The following is a 17,500-nucleotide window of genomic DNA, read 5'->3' as shown; positions in this document are numbered from 1 at the left end:
TAACGAATTACTTTTTCATTTAGAAGGAAATATCTTTTTCAGATAATTAACTCCAGTTCTTGTGTTTCTGATGCATTGTCTGACAGCTTTGCCATGTGCATAGAAAACTTTAACCACCAGCTGCTGGAAGTGCATTCTTCAAGCATCAATGCAGTCACATCTTCCTCTAATATGTTAAGGTAAATTTCGGATTTCTGCTTACTAAATGATTTGTATATATGCTTGCCTCTCTACACGACCTGAAATGTGGTGTGAGGTTTCGGTTATTGCGTATAGTGCTAACTCCTGCAAGTGCCACGTTCGGGAAATCCCCTATCTGCGCTCTCTCTCTCTCTCTCTCTCTCTCTCTCGCTCTCTCTCTCTCTCTCTCGCTCTCTCTCTCTCTCTCTCTCTCTCTCGCGCGCGTGCGTTCTGCAGTCACTTGGATAAGTCTTTGTTGAACTTGTTGACTTGATGAGTTTGAGCGCATGATGCGCGCGTTAAAAAGTGTGTTGGAAACACTGTAAAACGATTTGAAATAATGTACTCAAATTGAGGACCAATCTGCACCTTATTGATGACCCGTGGCGTTAATACACTGCATCTGTGACAGCCCGTGATGTAATAAAACTGCAGCTCATTAATAATTATTATTTATTTATTTATTTTTATCCATTTTATACAATCTGCCTTCATTTAGCAAGTGCACTCGCGCATAAACAGTTTTCAAGTTCAACACTTTTTGTTCCATTGAGTTGTGGATGCTGCTGATGCACCGAGACCACCGCGTGCGTTTGTGTTTTCATTTGAAAAAGTTTCCCCAGAAATACTTGGCTATTTCATGCATTTTTCCTTACAAATTGTTTTTCCAACATAACAATTCGAGTAAATGTGTAAAAAGTATGGCATGATGCCATCCTTCTAGAACAATGTGCATTTGTTAAAATTGTAACATAAATGATCAAGTTGAGTTATTCTTATTTCTTTATTGCAAAATGCTAAAACTGGCTCCGTTTTGGAGAGAAATGGGCTCTCGTTTTAACCCATATCATGCTGTGTGATGCTGAACTATGAGTTTCTAATGGTGTTTGTATTTGCACTGTTATAAACATTAATATTTAATGTGCAACAACAGCATGCTCTCAGTGGCCTTACACATGATTTTAAATCTATTTTTCAAACTTTATGATTTAAATGAGGATAATTGTACTGAGAATAAATCTCATCTTCAACTGAATACTGTTTCCGTGCTGTTTTGATGCGTTTTAAAGACAAAATTAAAACCGTTGGATGATAGATATTGTTCATTCTTTATGACAAACAAGATAATGTGAATTACAGAATGTACAACGTTTTTTTAAATGTGACCACAAACCCAGTCATAAGTGTAAATTTTTCAAAATTGAGATCTATACATAATCTGAAGCTGAATAAATAATCTTTCCATTGATGTATGGTTTGTTATGATAGGACAATATTTGTCTGAGATACAACTATTAGAAAATCTGGAATCTGAGGGAGCAAAAAAATCTAAATATTGAGAAAATCTCCTTTAAAGTTGTTCAAATGAAGTTCTTAGCAATGCATATTACTAATCAAAAAATAAGTTTTCATATATTTACAGTAGGACATTTATAAAATATCTTCATGGAGCATGATCTTAATATCCTAATGATTTTTGTCATAAAAGAGAAATGTATAATTTTGACCCATACAATGTATTGTTGGCTATTGCTACAGATATACCTGTGCTACTGATGACTGGTTTTGTGCTCCAGGGTCACACATGTATAAATTGCAGTGTACAGCGTTTATTATGACGGGGTAGAATCCACAGCTCAATACTCATGAGTACTTTTAAATAGGCTACTCTTTTACTCTTACTCAAGTAGTTGTTTGGACAAGTACTTTTACTCTACTCAAACTACATTTTTTGGAAGGTAATGGTACTTTTACTTGAGTATATTTTTTCAGTACTCTTTCCACCACTGTTCTAGACTAAATATCAGCATGTATTTACTCATCTCACCTGCACTAAAACACATTCAGTGTTCCTCACAATCAATCAAAACAGTCAAATACAAACTCAGAATATTATACAAACCTGTAATAATTAAATATTCAATGATCCAATTAAACTATACTACTAATAAAAACTAGATAAAAGTCGAGACAAACTTTAAGTTGGCTTGAGAAAGCTGGACCAGAAAGTTTGAAAAACTTTAAGAAATTTTAAAAAGTTTTAAGTTTGATGATTTTCAGTCTGAAATAGTTTGAAGTTTAAAGTAGTTTTTCAGGCAATACAGTCTGTCAGAGATTGAATGTTGACGGATGGAGTTTGAATAGTTTTGGCTCATCTGAACATTTCTATGGGATTGTTATGATTTTTAATCTTCAGTTTTATGAAAACCGTAAATCTGATCAGTTAGAAAAGATAAAGCACACTCGGTCAGATCAGTCTGGAGTCTGTACAGTTAAAGCTCTAGGAGGAGTAGCATTTAGACATTTTAGTCTCAGAAAAAGAATAATAATAATAGGATTTCAGTAAGTTGGCTTTCTCAGATTACACATTTGTGTTTGATTTCAGTTATTGTTGATTCTTCACGCAGTTTATTTGCGCTGCGCCCTCTACTGTACAGATGTGAATTTACATTTCCTTCAGTCTGAGGCGGATTCATTTCACTGTGAATGTAAAAGGGCTTTTATATTTGTAAAAGAAGAACTTTTTATATTAAAAACAAACAAGCAAACCCTGCCGATATTTAAAAAGTAACGCAAAAGTAACGTAACACATTACTTTCCATAAAAAGTAACTAAGTAATGTAATTAGTTACTTTATTAAGGAGTAACGCAATATTGTAATGCATTACTTTTAAAAGTAACTGATATATATTATCGTTTTTAATATTTTAATTCGTTTTTTATATTTTAATTATTTTTATATATTTATTTTGTTTTAATAATTTTAGTACTTAAACTTATTTTATTTCAACTGTAGTTATTTTTGATTTTGAAGTTTAAAATTTCACATCTTATATTTATAATTTTTAATTTCGTTTTTTATATATTTAATAGATATTTAAGATATATTAATATATATTTAACATATTGATATTTTTTGTTGTCATTTTAATTTTAAAGTTATAGTATTTATTTAGTACCTCAAGTTAAACTAAACGAGAATTAGAAATGTTGATTTGGCAGCTGAAATAAGATAAGTTTAAATTTGTTTATTTTTATTTCGGTTACCGTTTATTTTATTTCAAGCAGCGAAAATGTTTGTTAATGTTTTAGTTAATTGAGCCTGGATGGGAAACGCTCATAGTTTGATGGCTGTCATGTATCTTCTTGGCCACTAGATGGAGACGCAAAGCCGCAGTGTTTCCTCATCAGTGCCTCAGCAGAAGAACATCAGTCCCGTCTCGGACACAACACTGTGTTCATCTGCAAAGAAGAAACCTGTTTTAACCTGTGACACACAACAGATATAGATTAACCTGTGAGTCAGCGCTGAAGACAGACTCTGTGTTTATTCAGGTTGTCATGGTCTCTGGTCTGCTTCTCGTTACACACACACACACACACACTAAACTCATTGTGCTTTGGGAGGTGTTTACATGTCAGAAGATTTGTGGAGAACATCTGTTTCAGATCCAGTAAACAGAGTGAAGAGCTAAAATCTGCAGACAAGTTAATTGACATGAAGCGAAATGAGAGCGTGAGGGAGGGGGGGGATGGGTGTCGTTGAGCCGGGACTCGAACTCGGGACGCCTGAAGCGCCTTTTGATATATTGGTGCACTGCCAAGACTGTATTGGCGCTGATTAGCAGGGTTGCCAGGTTTTCACAACAAGACCCGCCTAACTCAAAACTAACCCAAAACTAGCCCAGTCGCATTTCAAGGGGGGTACCCCGGTAAAAATCACGTTACGGGGGATAAAATACACACGTTTTTGGAATGAAAAATAACCCACGGCAACAGTGTTAAAGTAGCCTAATTCTGCGGGAAAACCGAGGACTTGGCAACACTGGATTGCAAAGTTTAGGTGTTTAAATAAACTTTAATATGAACTTTCAGGATTCATTCGAATTGATGACAATGAGTACTAAATAGTGATGTTACGTTCAACACCGAAGCTCCGAAACTTGTATCAAAATAACAACACATTTCACATTGAAGCTCTGTATCGGAGCTTGATTCATTTTGCCAAAAGCATGTGATCTATGACCTCCGAAGCTTCATTCGCCTGAAAACCACGTGACTGCTTCAGCATCTGGTTCAAACGAAGCCAACCTCAGGCCGTTTCCTTTACATTATATTACAAATATAATGCGTTAGCATTACTTTTTAAAATCATAATTTATACATTAAGCTCAAATTAACTTTGCCTATTAAATAACAGTCTAAGGACTGAACCAGAGTTAAAATAGATCAGATCCTAGAGTTAATTTATGAATTTATGTTTCATTTATTTTACTTATTTTAGTGGTGGTACACTGACACAAATGAATGACTTTGACAATAACCATTATATACAGTATATATAATAAAATAAAGAATCATTTTGTAGATTCCCCATCAACTTCGGTCAGAAATCTTGGTGTAATCTTTGATGACCAGCTGACCTTCAAAGAGCACATTGCAAAGACTGCTCGATCCTGCAGGTTTGCACTACACAACATCAGAAAGATCAGGCCCTTTCTGACAGAGCATGCTGTGCAACTTCTTGTCCAGGCCCTTGTTGTTTCTAGACTGGACTGCTGCAATGCTCTTCTGGCTGGTCTGCCATCAAACACAATCAAACCTCTACAAATGATTCAGAATGCAGCGGCACGACTGATCTTCAACGAGCCCAAAAGAGTGCATGTTACACCTCTCTTCATCTCTTTGCACTGGCTACCAGTTGCAGCTCGCATCCAGTTCAAGTCACTGATGCTTGCGTACAGAACTACCACAGGCTCTGCACCCTCCTACTTCCACTCACTATTACGAACCTACATCCCCTCCAGAAGTCTGAGATCTGCTAGTGAGCGACACCTTGTGGTACCATCACAGAGAGGCTCAAAATCACTCTCCAGAACATTCTCGTTCACCATTCCTGGCTGCTGGAATAATCTTCCCACCCCTATCCGGAACGCCGGATCCCTGGCAACCTTCAAGCAACAACTGAAAACTCATCTCTTTCAGCAGTACTTGACTTCATCCTAAACTCAAAAAAAAAAAACTCTTTCCCTCTATCTTTCTCTCCACTTACTAGTATCATACCGATTCATCCAGTAATGAAACAAGTTAAGTATTTATGAGTCCCGGAATCATTCATTCAAACCACTTTTTCATAATTTTAATATTAAAAATTGGTGTATTCAATATATTTTAAATACATATATATTAATGTTTAATAATTCAAATTAATTAAACACTTAACCAATTAATATTTTGTCACACATTATTTCAGAATCGTGATCCCTATTTGAGACAATAAAACACTGAAAAAAAACAACAAATCGTGATTCTCAATTTATCCAGAAAAAAAATAGTGAATGTATTTTAAAAGTTAGGCTATATACATGTTAAGACAAAACATTCTTAAAGTAATGTTTATGGAACGTTCTTATACCATTATTAATATTTGATACATTCTCATGACGATGATTATCATGGTTCTTAATCGTTCTAAGAAACATTTTTAGTACCCTTTAAATAACGTTCTAGTTACGATAAGAAAACTGGATAATTAAATAAACCTTCAAATAATCTTACGATATGTTTTGGGTAAAAATAAAATTAGTAGGACATTTAACAAACATATTTGTAACCTTTAAATAACATTATTATCATGACAAGAAAACTGGACAGTTCAATGTTTTAGAAACATTTCAAAACAATGTTCCCACAATATTTTTATAACCTAAATAATCACAATAATCAACAACAGAGCTTTTGATTTGAGTTTATGAAGCATTTAGAGCTTTAAACACACTTTTAGATACAATATGGTACAAAAAAACTGAACATATTTACAAAGAAGTGTACAGTAAGTGATACAGTAAGTGATAGAAAGAACTGAGTAGAAACACACGTGAAAATGATTCAAATACGTGCTAATTATTGTCAGTGTCATGAGAAACCAGACTACATGAGAGAAAACAATATTGCTGTGGGTGAATCTCTCATAATCCAGCTCACATTTCACCTCAAATATTCATTTCTTCAAATAGTCTTTTGGAACATTCCTTAAAATTAAAGAATTTGTGTGTTATTTTGTTGCATTGTTTTAATGACAATTAAGCACAAGTACCAGCCTTAAATGTGAAAAATAATATTGTTATAATTTAATAGAAATAATATTAGTTTAAGCATTTAAAAAATAAATCTTATTGTAATTTTAAATAAGAATCATCATTAATGCAAATACTGAAAAACGATGCATTAAATAAGAATATGAACAGAAATCATAATATTATCACACTACAAAATATAATTGCTTTTGACTCTGAAATGTCATATTTTGACACGAGACTCCCCCTGTAAGATATCTACAACACAATAAAATAAGAGTATTTGTGTTTGAAGATTCTGATCAGCTATTATGGGTCACGTGCTTCACATTCTGTGCTGATTTTTTGAGGAAATCTGTCAAAATTAATGCATTAAACGTAGCATTAAATAGTACCAACACTGTTATTGTTATCCGAAAGCAGAATAACTAATAATAACATTTAATAAATATGCAAGGCAATTTGGTCCAATTCTGCACAAATCTGCAGATTCATGTTCATAAAAAAGGTCGATAAAGATGTGGATGTCCTCATGAATGTGAATGTTGACCTGTCCAGTGTGTGTGTGTGTGTGTGTCACTCTGTCCTGTGGTGTTCATCGCTGCAGGCTCCTCGTCTCAGACTAAAGTCATCCACAGCGATTTCTCCAAGTTTTCCTCGCCGTCTCTCTGCCTTCAGCACAATCTGATACAGAACAGCATCAATCACACTAGAATCAGCATGCACATACTCAATAATCACAAACAGCAGGATGGAGACTGATATAACACAGTAAAGCATCAGTCTGGACTGTGAATGCTATACAGAGCTTTGGTTTTGATGTAATAAACCACCTAATGAGAAGTCAGTCCCTCCAGTTTTTCACATTTCAGATCATTTAGAGCTAAATATGCAAAACCAACAAAATGCTGCATTCTTTGCGATCCTGCATAATGCATCATTTAAACCATGAAATAATCGCAAAAAAGAAACATACAGATTAATTCACTGTTTTATTCATTCAGTGTTTTATTTTATATTTGTTTATTTCTGTAGTAGTTTATACCTGAAGACTAAATCAGATTTTGGTGAGACAAAAATTAACAAGCTTTATACATATTGTTTTTTTCTGTCATGAAAGCTGTACATCGAATATGATACATAACATGGCAAATGTGGTTTCTTAATTAATAAAAAAAAAATACTTCTGGAAATTAAAGCCCCAAAATCAATCATTTTTATCACAAAAATTCAAAATAAAACCCAACAAAACATAGATTTATTAAATCTTGACTGAAAAGTTTAACAATGAAATTTCAGTGTTCAAGGAATAATTTGCGTCTTATGCTTCTTGCTTCTAGATTTAATAACAAAAATAAAATAAAATATCTTGTTTGAAGTTGTTTGTCAGAACTTCACGAGACAAAAATAAACAAGCTTTACTGTATGAGGACTACTGTACATCTAATTATATATTATGGTGAATGTGGCATCCTAATTATAAAATAAACTGCAAATTCTGCGCAAAGATCTGGACATTTTTGATCACAGAAATTAAAAAAAGCAAGGTATGTTTAAAAAAATGCAGTTATTTTAGTTGCAGAAATGGTGGGGAAAAAAGTGAAATCATGGTGGGATTAAAAATTTTAACATTAAAGGAACAATTTTCTTCTTTGTTCTTATTAAATATATAACATAAATTTTTTTTTGAAAGAAATAGTGAAATCCTGGTGGGACTGAAAACTTTAGCGTTCAGGGTAAGGAATATAATATATATGAGCACATGATGATTAATTCATGCTTACACCAAGCAGGCCCCGCCCCCAAAGTGTGATCTGGGCGTGTCTCCAGCCGTGTCCTCCAGTCCTGGTCCAGATGGACGGGTTGTGTCTCCGCCCCTTCCTGACAAATACCTGCAGAGAGCCTATGTGGTTTCCATGGAGACGGTGTCTAAATGACAGACAGAGGTCGCCGCCCTGCCACACCTTTGTGGGCGGGGCCAATGACACAGTAAGCCGCGCCCCTTTGACACTCCATCTGTTCGTAGCCTCAGGTACTGACAGGTACCGCCCACCTGAGAGTGATTGACAGGTTAGAACAGTATTAGTACGTTTTTTGGAAAGACTTCATGGCTCGATGGTTTGTGTAATTCTGATGTGTTTTACCGGCAGGATCGTCTTTGATTTCCCATTTCAGATCTCCCTCTGAGTCCGTCATCCAAGCACACAAACCCTCATCAAACGAGCAGCTCACAGCAGCAGCGGCTGAAACACACACACACACACATCAGGAAGGTCCTCGCCATCTCGTTTCATCTGTTTTGCATATAAAGTGTGAAAGGTACCTGGATCGTCTCGTGCAAACTCCTCTGTGTTTCCCAGCTCAACATCAAGATCCCAGTCAAACAGGTTGTTCTCATAACGTGGAACTAAAAGAGACACACTGACCAATCAGAACTAATCTAATGAATGAACAGACACACAGTTACTGTATTCTGTTAAATAACTGACTGTAGGAAATAACATCAAATATCCACAATTTTAAGTCTATTTTCATGATTCTTTAAAATTTCAGTAGATGAAATTCAGGCCTTAGAGGTTAATGCATTTACTGTGTTGAATCATTTTAATGAACTGATTCATAACTCTGATCAGGCTTTTTATAGTTAACTTAAAACAAATTATATATATATTATATATGATAAGCCTTATCAGAGTTATGATCAATATATACAGTGCATCTTATGCTTCTTATTTTTTAATAACAAAATAATATATATAAGCCTTTTTTATAATGTTTCAGTTTGTAGCCAAGACAAATTTTTTTAATTTTAATTGTGTTTAAATTTATGTACAAAAACATTTATATTATGATAATAAATAAATTAAACAAACTATAACAAATGACGAAAAGCAAATAAAATTTGTAAAACTTTTAAACTTGAAATGGGAAATATAAAAATAAAAACTAATACTAAATATTAATAATTATAATAGGTACTCAGTGATGCTAAAATAACACTGACTTTGATTCAATTATTAGTTTTTGTGAAAAATGTCATTTTTTTATGTTGTGTTATTTTTAAAATGTGTTATATTAAAACACGCAGAGTTGTATTTTACTTTTTACAGTAAACATTGTAAATCTGTTGAGCTACAATGACTATTTGGTTGACACAGTTTGTCCTTTTTAGCCATTGCTTTTTTTTTTCTCTTTGTTATAATTAAAGAAATTAATACTTTTACACTTTTATTCATCATTTATGCATTAAATTCATCAAAAGTGGCAATAAACATTTATAATGTTATAAAAGATTTCTATTTGAAATAAATGCTGCTCTTTTGAGCTTTCTATTCATCTGTGAATCCTGAAAAATAAAATATCACAGTTTCCACAAAAATATTGTGCAGCACAACGGTTTTCAACATTGATAATAATCAGAAATGTTTTTTGAGCATAATATCAGTATATTATTATGATTTCTGAAGATCATGTGACACTGAAGACTGGAGTAATGATGCTGAAAATACAGCTGCAGATCACAGAAATACATTACAGTTTAACACATATTCACATAGAAAACAGCTGTTTTAAATTATAAAAATATTTCAGAATTTTTACTGTATTTTTGATCAAATAAATGCAGCCTCTGTGAGCAGAAGAGATATGAATAGATCTCACTGTGTACGTCTCCTCGTGGTTTGGCGGTGTTCTCTCTGTGAATGCGGTTGTCTAGTGTTGTAGTTGAGCTCATCTGTGTGCTTGTTGTTGTTGTTTTGATGGAGGTTGTGGTTGGAGGCGTGTCTGTAGTCGTCGGTGCCAATGATGTCAACGTTGTAGTTGGACTTGTGGTCATAGCAACAGTTGTGAGGGCTGTAGTAGTAGTTGTTCTTGTTGTTGTAGTTGTAGCTTTTGTTGTTGTTGCTATAGCAACAGTAGTTGGTGTTACTGTCGTCATGGCAGTGCTTGTCGGAACAGAAGTTGCTATGGTAACGGTAGTAGTGGGAGTGGCTGTAGTTGTCGTGGTGGTGGTTGTTGTTGTTTTTCTGTAGGTTATCATGGGAGTTGTTGCCGTGGAGATGGTTGTCGGGCTGACTGTGACTTCTACTGGTCTTGCAGGCTCAATGGTGACTTTAAGAACAGCTGAAACACACACAGCGTCACTTAAACACACAGAAAACACTGTCAATCGATGGAACACACACACACACACACACACACACACACACACACACTTACATTTACAGTCGTAACCCTTTCCATTAACACTCGGTGTGCACTTGCATTTCTTGTGTCCGGGCTTGTCATAGCAAATAGATGAAAACATTTTATCTGGAAAACATAAATGTTTAGAGTTTGTGATAATTAAATGCAGCATAATGTAAAAAATAATTCAGCAATGTAAATCTATTAATAATGGTCATTAATACATAGATATAATTAAAATATTATTTGAATAATTATTTTTTATATTTGATATTTATAGTATAATTAATTATACTATTAAACGTAACCTAAAAATAATGATATATATATATATATAATATTTAATGACATTATTATTACTATATGATTATATATAAATACTTACATATTTATTTATTTAAATAACACTGAAATTGTATAAATTTTAAATAGCAAATAACAAAATAACAATTATCACTAAATAAAACAAAAAATATAATTAATGCAAAATGTAATCTCATTTTAATCTTTACACTGATTTTTGAGTGTAAATATGTATAAATATGTATATTATATTTTTATAATCTTTTATATAATACTTATATATTATTCTGCATATATTTATATACTTACATATTGTAATAATTATTTAATAATATAATTGAATTGAATCTAAATATAAATGATATATAAACAATTCTATACATGATTGTAAATAAAAAAGTATTAAATAATGTCTTTATGCATGTGTTTTTCTGTGGTCACACCTGTGCAGTGGTATTTTCCGTTGATGTGCCGCAGCTCAAAGCCTTCATGGCATCTGCAGACGTAGCTGCCAAACGTGTTCACACACTTACGAAACCTGGGACACGAGGCCTGACCCGTCACACACTCGTCCACATCTGAGCAGAGCCAGAACAAGCATGAATATCAAATAATAAGATAAATATAAAATAGCACATTATATACAGTGGTGGCCAAAATGATTAGAACGCTTATTTAAGAGGTTTCACTTGTTTTTGCTGAATTGGCCATGACAATACCCATTAAATGAACTACTGTGTTGAAGTTCTCAGGAAATATACTGACACTATGCCAGAGAGATGTGCTGCTGTAATCGCTGCAAAAGATGGACATACCAAATATTAAAGTTAAAAGTGGATAAAAACTCACTTCATCTGATATTTGCTGTGCTCAGAGCAACCATCTGCATGTTTCGTGAACATTATGAAATTAAATCATGTTTTGGAGGGAAAAAAGGTCAATATTTTCAGATCTGTCAGGTGTTCTAACAATGTTGGCCACCACTGTATACATCAATATAAATAAAGAAATTACAAAAATTCATGTATTTATTCAAAAATGAATACATTTTTTATTGACTAAAATGGCCTCTAAATATAATTATAGATATAATCATAGCAAACTGTACTTTTTTATTTTTTTTCTTCTATTTTTTACAAATGGATTTTGAATTTACAAGTTACGGACAGGTGAGATCCTCCCACAAACTCTGATGAATGTGTTTTGAGCGATGTGTGTGTGTGCGCGCGTTTTTGTGACAAATGAGGACATAAATGTGTATAATGACACAGGTATGACAAGGTGAAGGTGACTTTTCAGGACATTGACCCATGTCGTCACTTTTCAAAACACTTATAAATCATACAGAGTGAGTTTTTTGGGGGAAAGTAGAAATGCACAAAGTCTCCTGTGAGGGCTAAGTTTAGGTGTAGGGTTGGTGTAGGGCAATAGCACACACAGTTTGTTCAGTATAAAAATCATTACGCCTATGGAGAGTCCCCATAAACCACAAAAACCAACATGTGTGTGTACGTGCGTGTGTGTGTGTGTGTGTGTGTGTGTGTGTGTGTGTGAGAGAAAGAGAGAGAGTGTGTGTGCATGTGTGCGTGCGTGCGTGCGTGCGCGTGCGTGCGTGTGTGTGCGAGTGTGTGTGAGAGAGAGAGTGTGTGTTTGTGCGTGTGTGCATCTGTGTGTGTGTGTATATCCTGCATCCGTACCGACACACGTCCTGCCGTCAGGAGCGAGATGCAGCCCTGGAGATGGACACTGACACCTGACCTCACCTTTCATCACCGCACAGCCGTACTGACAGTTAGCCATCGCACACGTACGAGCGTCTACACACACACACACACACACACAGAATAAGCCATAAGATCTGCGCACATATTTGATGCAGCACTGCATGTATTCCTCTTAGAGACAACAATCCCATAATGCATTGCGACAGGCTCAACAAAACAGTCGACTCAATCAATGTGCTCAACAAACACACAAAAAGAACACAGCTCACAGGGAACGCTCTCAAGCATTCTGGGAAGGTTCTCTCAAAGTTATGAACAAACGTTCTTCCAGTAACGTTAAAAGAACGTTCGTTCAGAGTTATAATGTTCTCACAATGTTAGCATAAAAATATTACTGACAAATTTCTAAAGGAAGGCTTTTCCTGAAACGTTTTAGTTGGACATTTATCCAATTTTTTCAGTGCTACTGTTTGTTTGAGAACATTCAAAAGTAACATTCCCATAATTTTTGCAAAATGATCAAATGGACTGTTCACAAACAAAAAAAACAGAAAACCCCCCAGAAAAAAAAACACTTTCAAAACATTATTCAGAAGAATTAATTAAATTAAATTGTATTAATTAATTACAAATGTTAAAAATGATCACTAAATATGAATAATGAATGCAAAAATTACAATAAAATATATAAAGAGTAAAATTACATTATTAACAAGTTCCGTGAGATTCTCCCACAGTCTGATAAATGAGTGCTTCTCAAACCTGCTGCATAATTAGCATTTTTCCCTCACTTGATTCAACGCTTCAGCTCATTAGTAGAGTCTGAAAGACTTTAACTATGTGTGGACTATGAGGGAGATGAACAAAATGTGCTTTGGTGGATGAAGAACCTGTAAAAGTACAGATGTCTTACCAGAAAATGACTTTGGTAGAACTTGAAGTCACCATTTAGAATGTTACTGGAGTTAAAGTTTTAAAGTATATTTATTGTACTTAAGTATGAAAAGTAGGGATGCACGATATTATCGGACTGATATCGGAACCGGCCGATAATGGCTTTAAATGTAAATATCGGCATCGGTCCGATATGAAAATGATGCCGATATGTCTTGCCGATAAGAGGAGTACATTAACTCACATGTGCTCAGGGTGTGATTAGATCAGGTCAGCAGTGTGGCTCATTCTTGAAGCAAAGTTTTTGTCTGAATGATGATTAGATTCACTGTTTTGATCGATTCATTTAATCTGTGAAAGCATGTAGAGACTGAAGCCATCGGTGTGTGATAGAGTAAACAGTAATAGCCTCCCCGGGTCCTAACGCCCGCTCAGTAAGGAGCTTTAATCTGTAGGGGGCGCTGTTGGCCTACTTCTAATTAAATTAAAAGTAAAATAGCTACACAAATAACACTTAGACTGTTTCTGATTAAATAAAACAGTAATTGATGTCATAAAATAATGAGTGTTTTGATTTAAAGGTCAGATGCTATAGCTTTCATGAAAAAAAAAAATCCCAAACATGACACTTGTAAATTAAATAATTTTATATATACTGATTTATTCATTAACATGTAATATGTTTTATTTTTAAAACAAATCATAAGCTCTAAAAGATTTTCAGAATTTGTACAACTCTTGTTTTAGACCATCTACAAACGTTAAATCTTAAAATAAAATGTTATGGTTAACACTGCATCTTTCTGGGGGGAAAAATCCAGCGATTGATATATAGTTTATTTATTGTTATTTTCAAATCTTCAGTGTACTGTCAAAAAACCTTCATTATTGTTTAATTCTAACAAATAAGTTCTTGTTAAAAACTAACCAAAATTAAAAATATTTTGCTTATAATTTCTGCACATGAAAGACTTGGTGTTGTTTCCAAACAAAAAGAAATATAGCAGTATCGGACAAAATGAGTTGAAAAATATCGGCATATCGGATATCGGCAAAATCAAATATCGTGCATCCCTACTGATAAGTATTTTAAATATTAAACATACATAATTATTGAAAGTAAAAGTACAAGTAAATGCAAAATGGAGAAGGGGCAAATAAATATTAAATATATGTTTATACACAGTTTGAGTAGCAACATTTAATTTTCCTCCATCTTTGGGTAAGCATAAGCGCACTTCATCTGGTACTTAGTTGCTTTCATTCCAACATAAAAAAAAACATTTCTGGAATCTGTATCTGAAGTGGCATTTAGATGTATTTACACAGTTTAAAGTAGCTCAGATGGGGCATATATGCATTAAACATGCAGTTACAAATGCATAAATAATGATTTGTTTAAAACATAAAACACTGAATACCGATATTTGAAATGATTTAAAACATTAAAATATAGTTGAAATGTGAAATTAAAACCACCAGGTGCCAGTCAACTGATTAATTCAAACGGCTGATTCATTCAGGAACGAAGCATGTGTTAATGAGTGAGTCACTGAATCATCCATTCAACCGATTCGTTCAAAAAGATTCATTCAGTAAGGAAACACCATCCTGTGTTGCTCAGAGATGCAAAACAGTGCTGTGATGTTTGTTTGGAACTATTTTCATTTGCAAAATTAAGCAAAAACAGGCAATATTGTGTGTGCTAACTTTAAACAATCAATATTACATTTGTTATCATGCTGATATCTGGAGAACCCCCCCCCCCCCTCCTGGCAATGCTCACGTGGTATAGATTACCTATATTAAATTAAATAAATATAAAAGATGTACAGAGGCACTTTACCTCTCTGCACTCTCACTGTGTTTTTTGTGATATACTCGATAATGTCAGATCGCACATTCTTTAAAAAAAACCACTTAGCATATTATCGCAGACGATATACCGATATACCTATACCGCAGAATTTGTTCGCACATGAGCAAAGGTGTTTTTTAGGAGTCTAACTTGCAGACACCAGACCACTGATTCCTCAAACCTGCTTTCTTGTAGTCTGTGTTTTTCCGACTTTATATTGTATTAAGTAACGAATATGCTTCGGGGAAATGTTTATGAGTAAAATTATACATCTTAATTAGGAAATGTAGTAAATTAAAAGTGAAAGTTGAACTCAAGTAAAACAAAAACTCAAGTAAAGTACAGATACTCCCAAAAATTATTTATTACTTCATATTATTGCTTAGTATTATTTCTTTGTTACATTACACCCCTGGTTGGGGGTCCTCCAGGACAGGTTTGAGAAGCATTGTGATAAATTAATGTTGAGCGTGTAAAATAGGACACACATTTTAGGATGCTGGAAGTAAGTGGAAATACTCACTGCGACACGTGCCATCAGACATCATCATGTAGCCGTTGAGACAGTAGCATTTATAACTGCCTGGTGTGTTCATACACCTGTACTTGCACGGCTTGAATGCACACTCGTTCACATCTGCACACAAACACCCAGTCATTACTGCTGCAGTCAGTATCACACAGACAGACAGACAGACACACAGACAGACAGACAGGCACGCACACACACAGACAGACAGACAGACAGACAGACAGACAGACAGACAGACAGACAGACAGACAGACAGACAGACAGACAGACAGACAGACAGACAGACAGACAGGCACGCACACACATACACACACACACAGACAGACAGACAGACAGACAGACACACACACAGACAGACAGACAGACAGACACACACACAGACACAGACAGACAGACAGACAGGCACGCACACACACACACACACACACACACAGACAGGCGAAGAGGTGTGTGTGCGGTCAGCAGTGATGTATGTACACGCCCTGCATGTCTCTGTAAGTATGAGAGGAATGCGCTTTGACATGCATCTGATTTTACAGGCAAGTTCATCCCTGCAGAAACACTTATTCACTCACACACACACACACACACAGAGAGAGAAAGACCTCACGAGAAGTTGAAGTGCAAGTATAAAACTTACTTAACAGAGATAAATAAAAACTAATAAAACCTGACAGAAGCACAAATCAAAATTACAAATTGAATTCATTCAAAGTTGAATGTTGCTGTTCCACCACAACGCCGTTTCTAAAATAGAAATTGAGTGTGTTGCCGTCGCGGCTGGTTAGGACAAAAACTCAAATTAACATGGAAAAGATACCTTTTATTGTGTGTCGCGGTGTTGCGTGTAGTTAGGACACAGTGTAAACATAAAAGATACATTTTAATAAAAACTAAATAAATTATTAAAGCTAATAAATTATAATAAAATTTTAAAAAGCCTATAAAATAATCATAAAACTTCAATTGAAATACTAATAAAATATATAACTGTATAGAACAGAAATATGAAATATAATAGTATATAACTAAAATAAGTTTAATATAAAACAACAAATTTACTATATTAACTGGAAATAAATTAAAATAATGTGAAACTGAAATATATTAAACAATAGTATTTTTAGAAAATGTAGGCATATATGACAAACTTTTGTTTAAAAACTATAAAAAACTATTTAAAAAACACTGTAAAATACTATATTGCACTACCAGCTAACAAAAATATGTTTATGGCAAGTTCCCATTAGGTTATAAAACTGTTTGAATGTTCTCTGAATGTTCAAAACGTCCAGTTTATTTGAAATGTTTTGGTAATACAAACATTACGGGAACATTCCATTTTGTTGCTTTCCAAACGTTACTTTTGAATGTTCTCTTAAAGTTCTGAAACAAGTAGCAACGTTTAAAAAAAGAAGATAGACGAACTTTTAACTTAAATGTTTCAGGAAAAACATTCCATGAATGATGTACAAATAATATTTTGGACATTATTACCAGATAACGAACGTTCTATTAATGTTACTAGAATGTTTGTTACGTTACCAAACGTTCTCTGTTTTCTGTGGGAGAAGAATTTGGTTCCACAAGATGAACCTCAAGAGACTAAACCTAAAAAAAAATGACTAAAAAAACTCTCAGCTCACCATCCTGAAAGTCTCCATATAACACACTCTCCATAAATAATCATAGGGAATTATATATCAAATCACGTTCTTCAGATTTTTCGAGGCCAAAGCAAACATGC

The 17,500-nt window shown here is 34.1% G+C and overlaps 1 protein-coding gene across 1 annotated transcript in view; it reads right to left on the bottom strand.

The window, feature by feature from the left end:
• Positions 1–5,913: 5,913 nt before the first annotated feature.
• LOC306859252 (nephronectin) overlaps positions 5,914–17,500 on the bottom strand; it is a 13,525-nt gene continuing 1,938 nt past the window's right edge. The window contains exons 4-12 of the mRNA XM_079400194.1: positions 15,745–15,858; positions 12,443–12,562; positions 11,189–11,323; positions 10,476–10,568; positions 9,918–10,379; positions 8,581–8,664; positions 8,402–8,500; positions 8,042–8,310; positions 5,914–6,941 (exon numbers count right to left, since the gene is read on the bottom strand). Of these exons, the coding sequence (XP_079256320.1) occupies positions 6,834–6,941; positions 8,042–8,310; positions 8,402–8,500; positions 8,581–8,664; positions 9,918–10,379; positions 10,476–10,568; positions 11,189–11,323; positions 12,443–12,562; positions 15,745–15,858 (1,484 nt within the window). The 3' untranslated portion in view covers positions 5,914–6,833. The remainder of the gene's footprint in view (positions 6,942–8,041; positions 8,311–8,401; positions 8,501–8,580; positions 8,665–9,917; positions 10,380–10,475; positions 10,569–11,188; positions 11,324–12,442; positions 12,563–15,744; positions 15,859–17,500) is intronic.

This window comes from Barbus barbus (assembly GCF_936440315.1).
Source record: "Barbus barbus genome assembly, chromosome: 40".
Lineage (NCBI taxonomy): Eukaryota > Metazoa > Chordata > Actinopteri > Cypriniformes > Cyprinidae > Barbus > Barbus barbus.
This window is presented reverse-complemented; position numbering and strand designations above follow the sequence as displayed.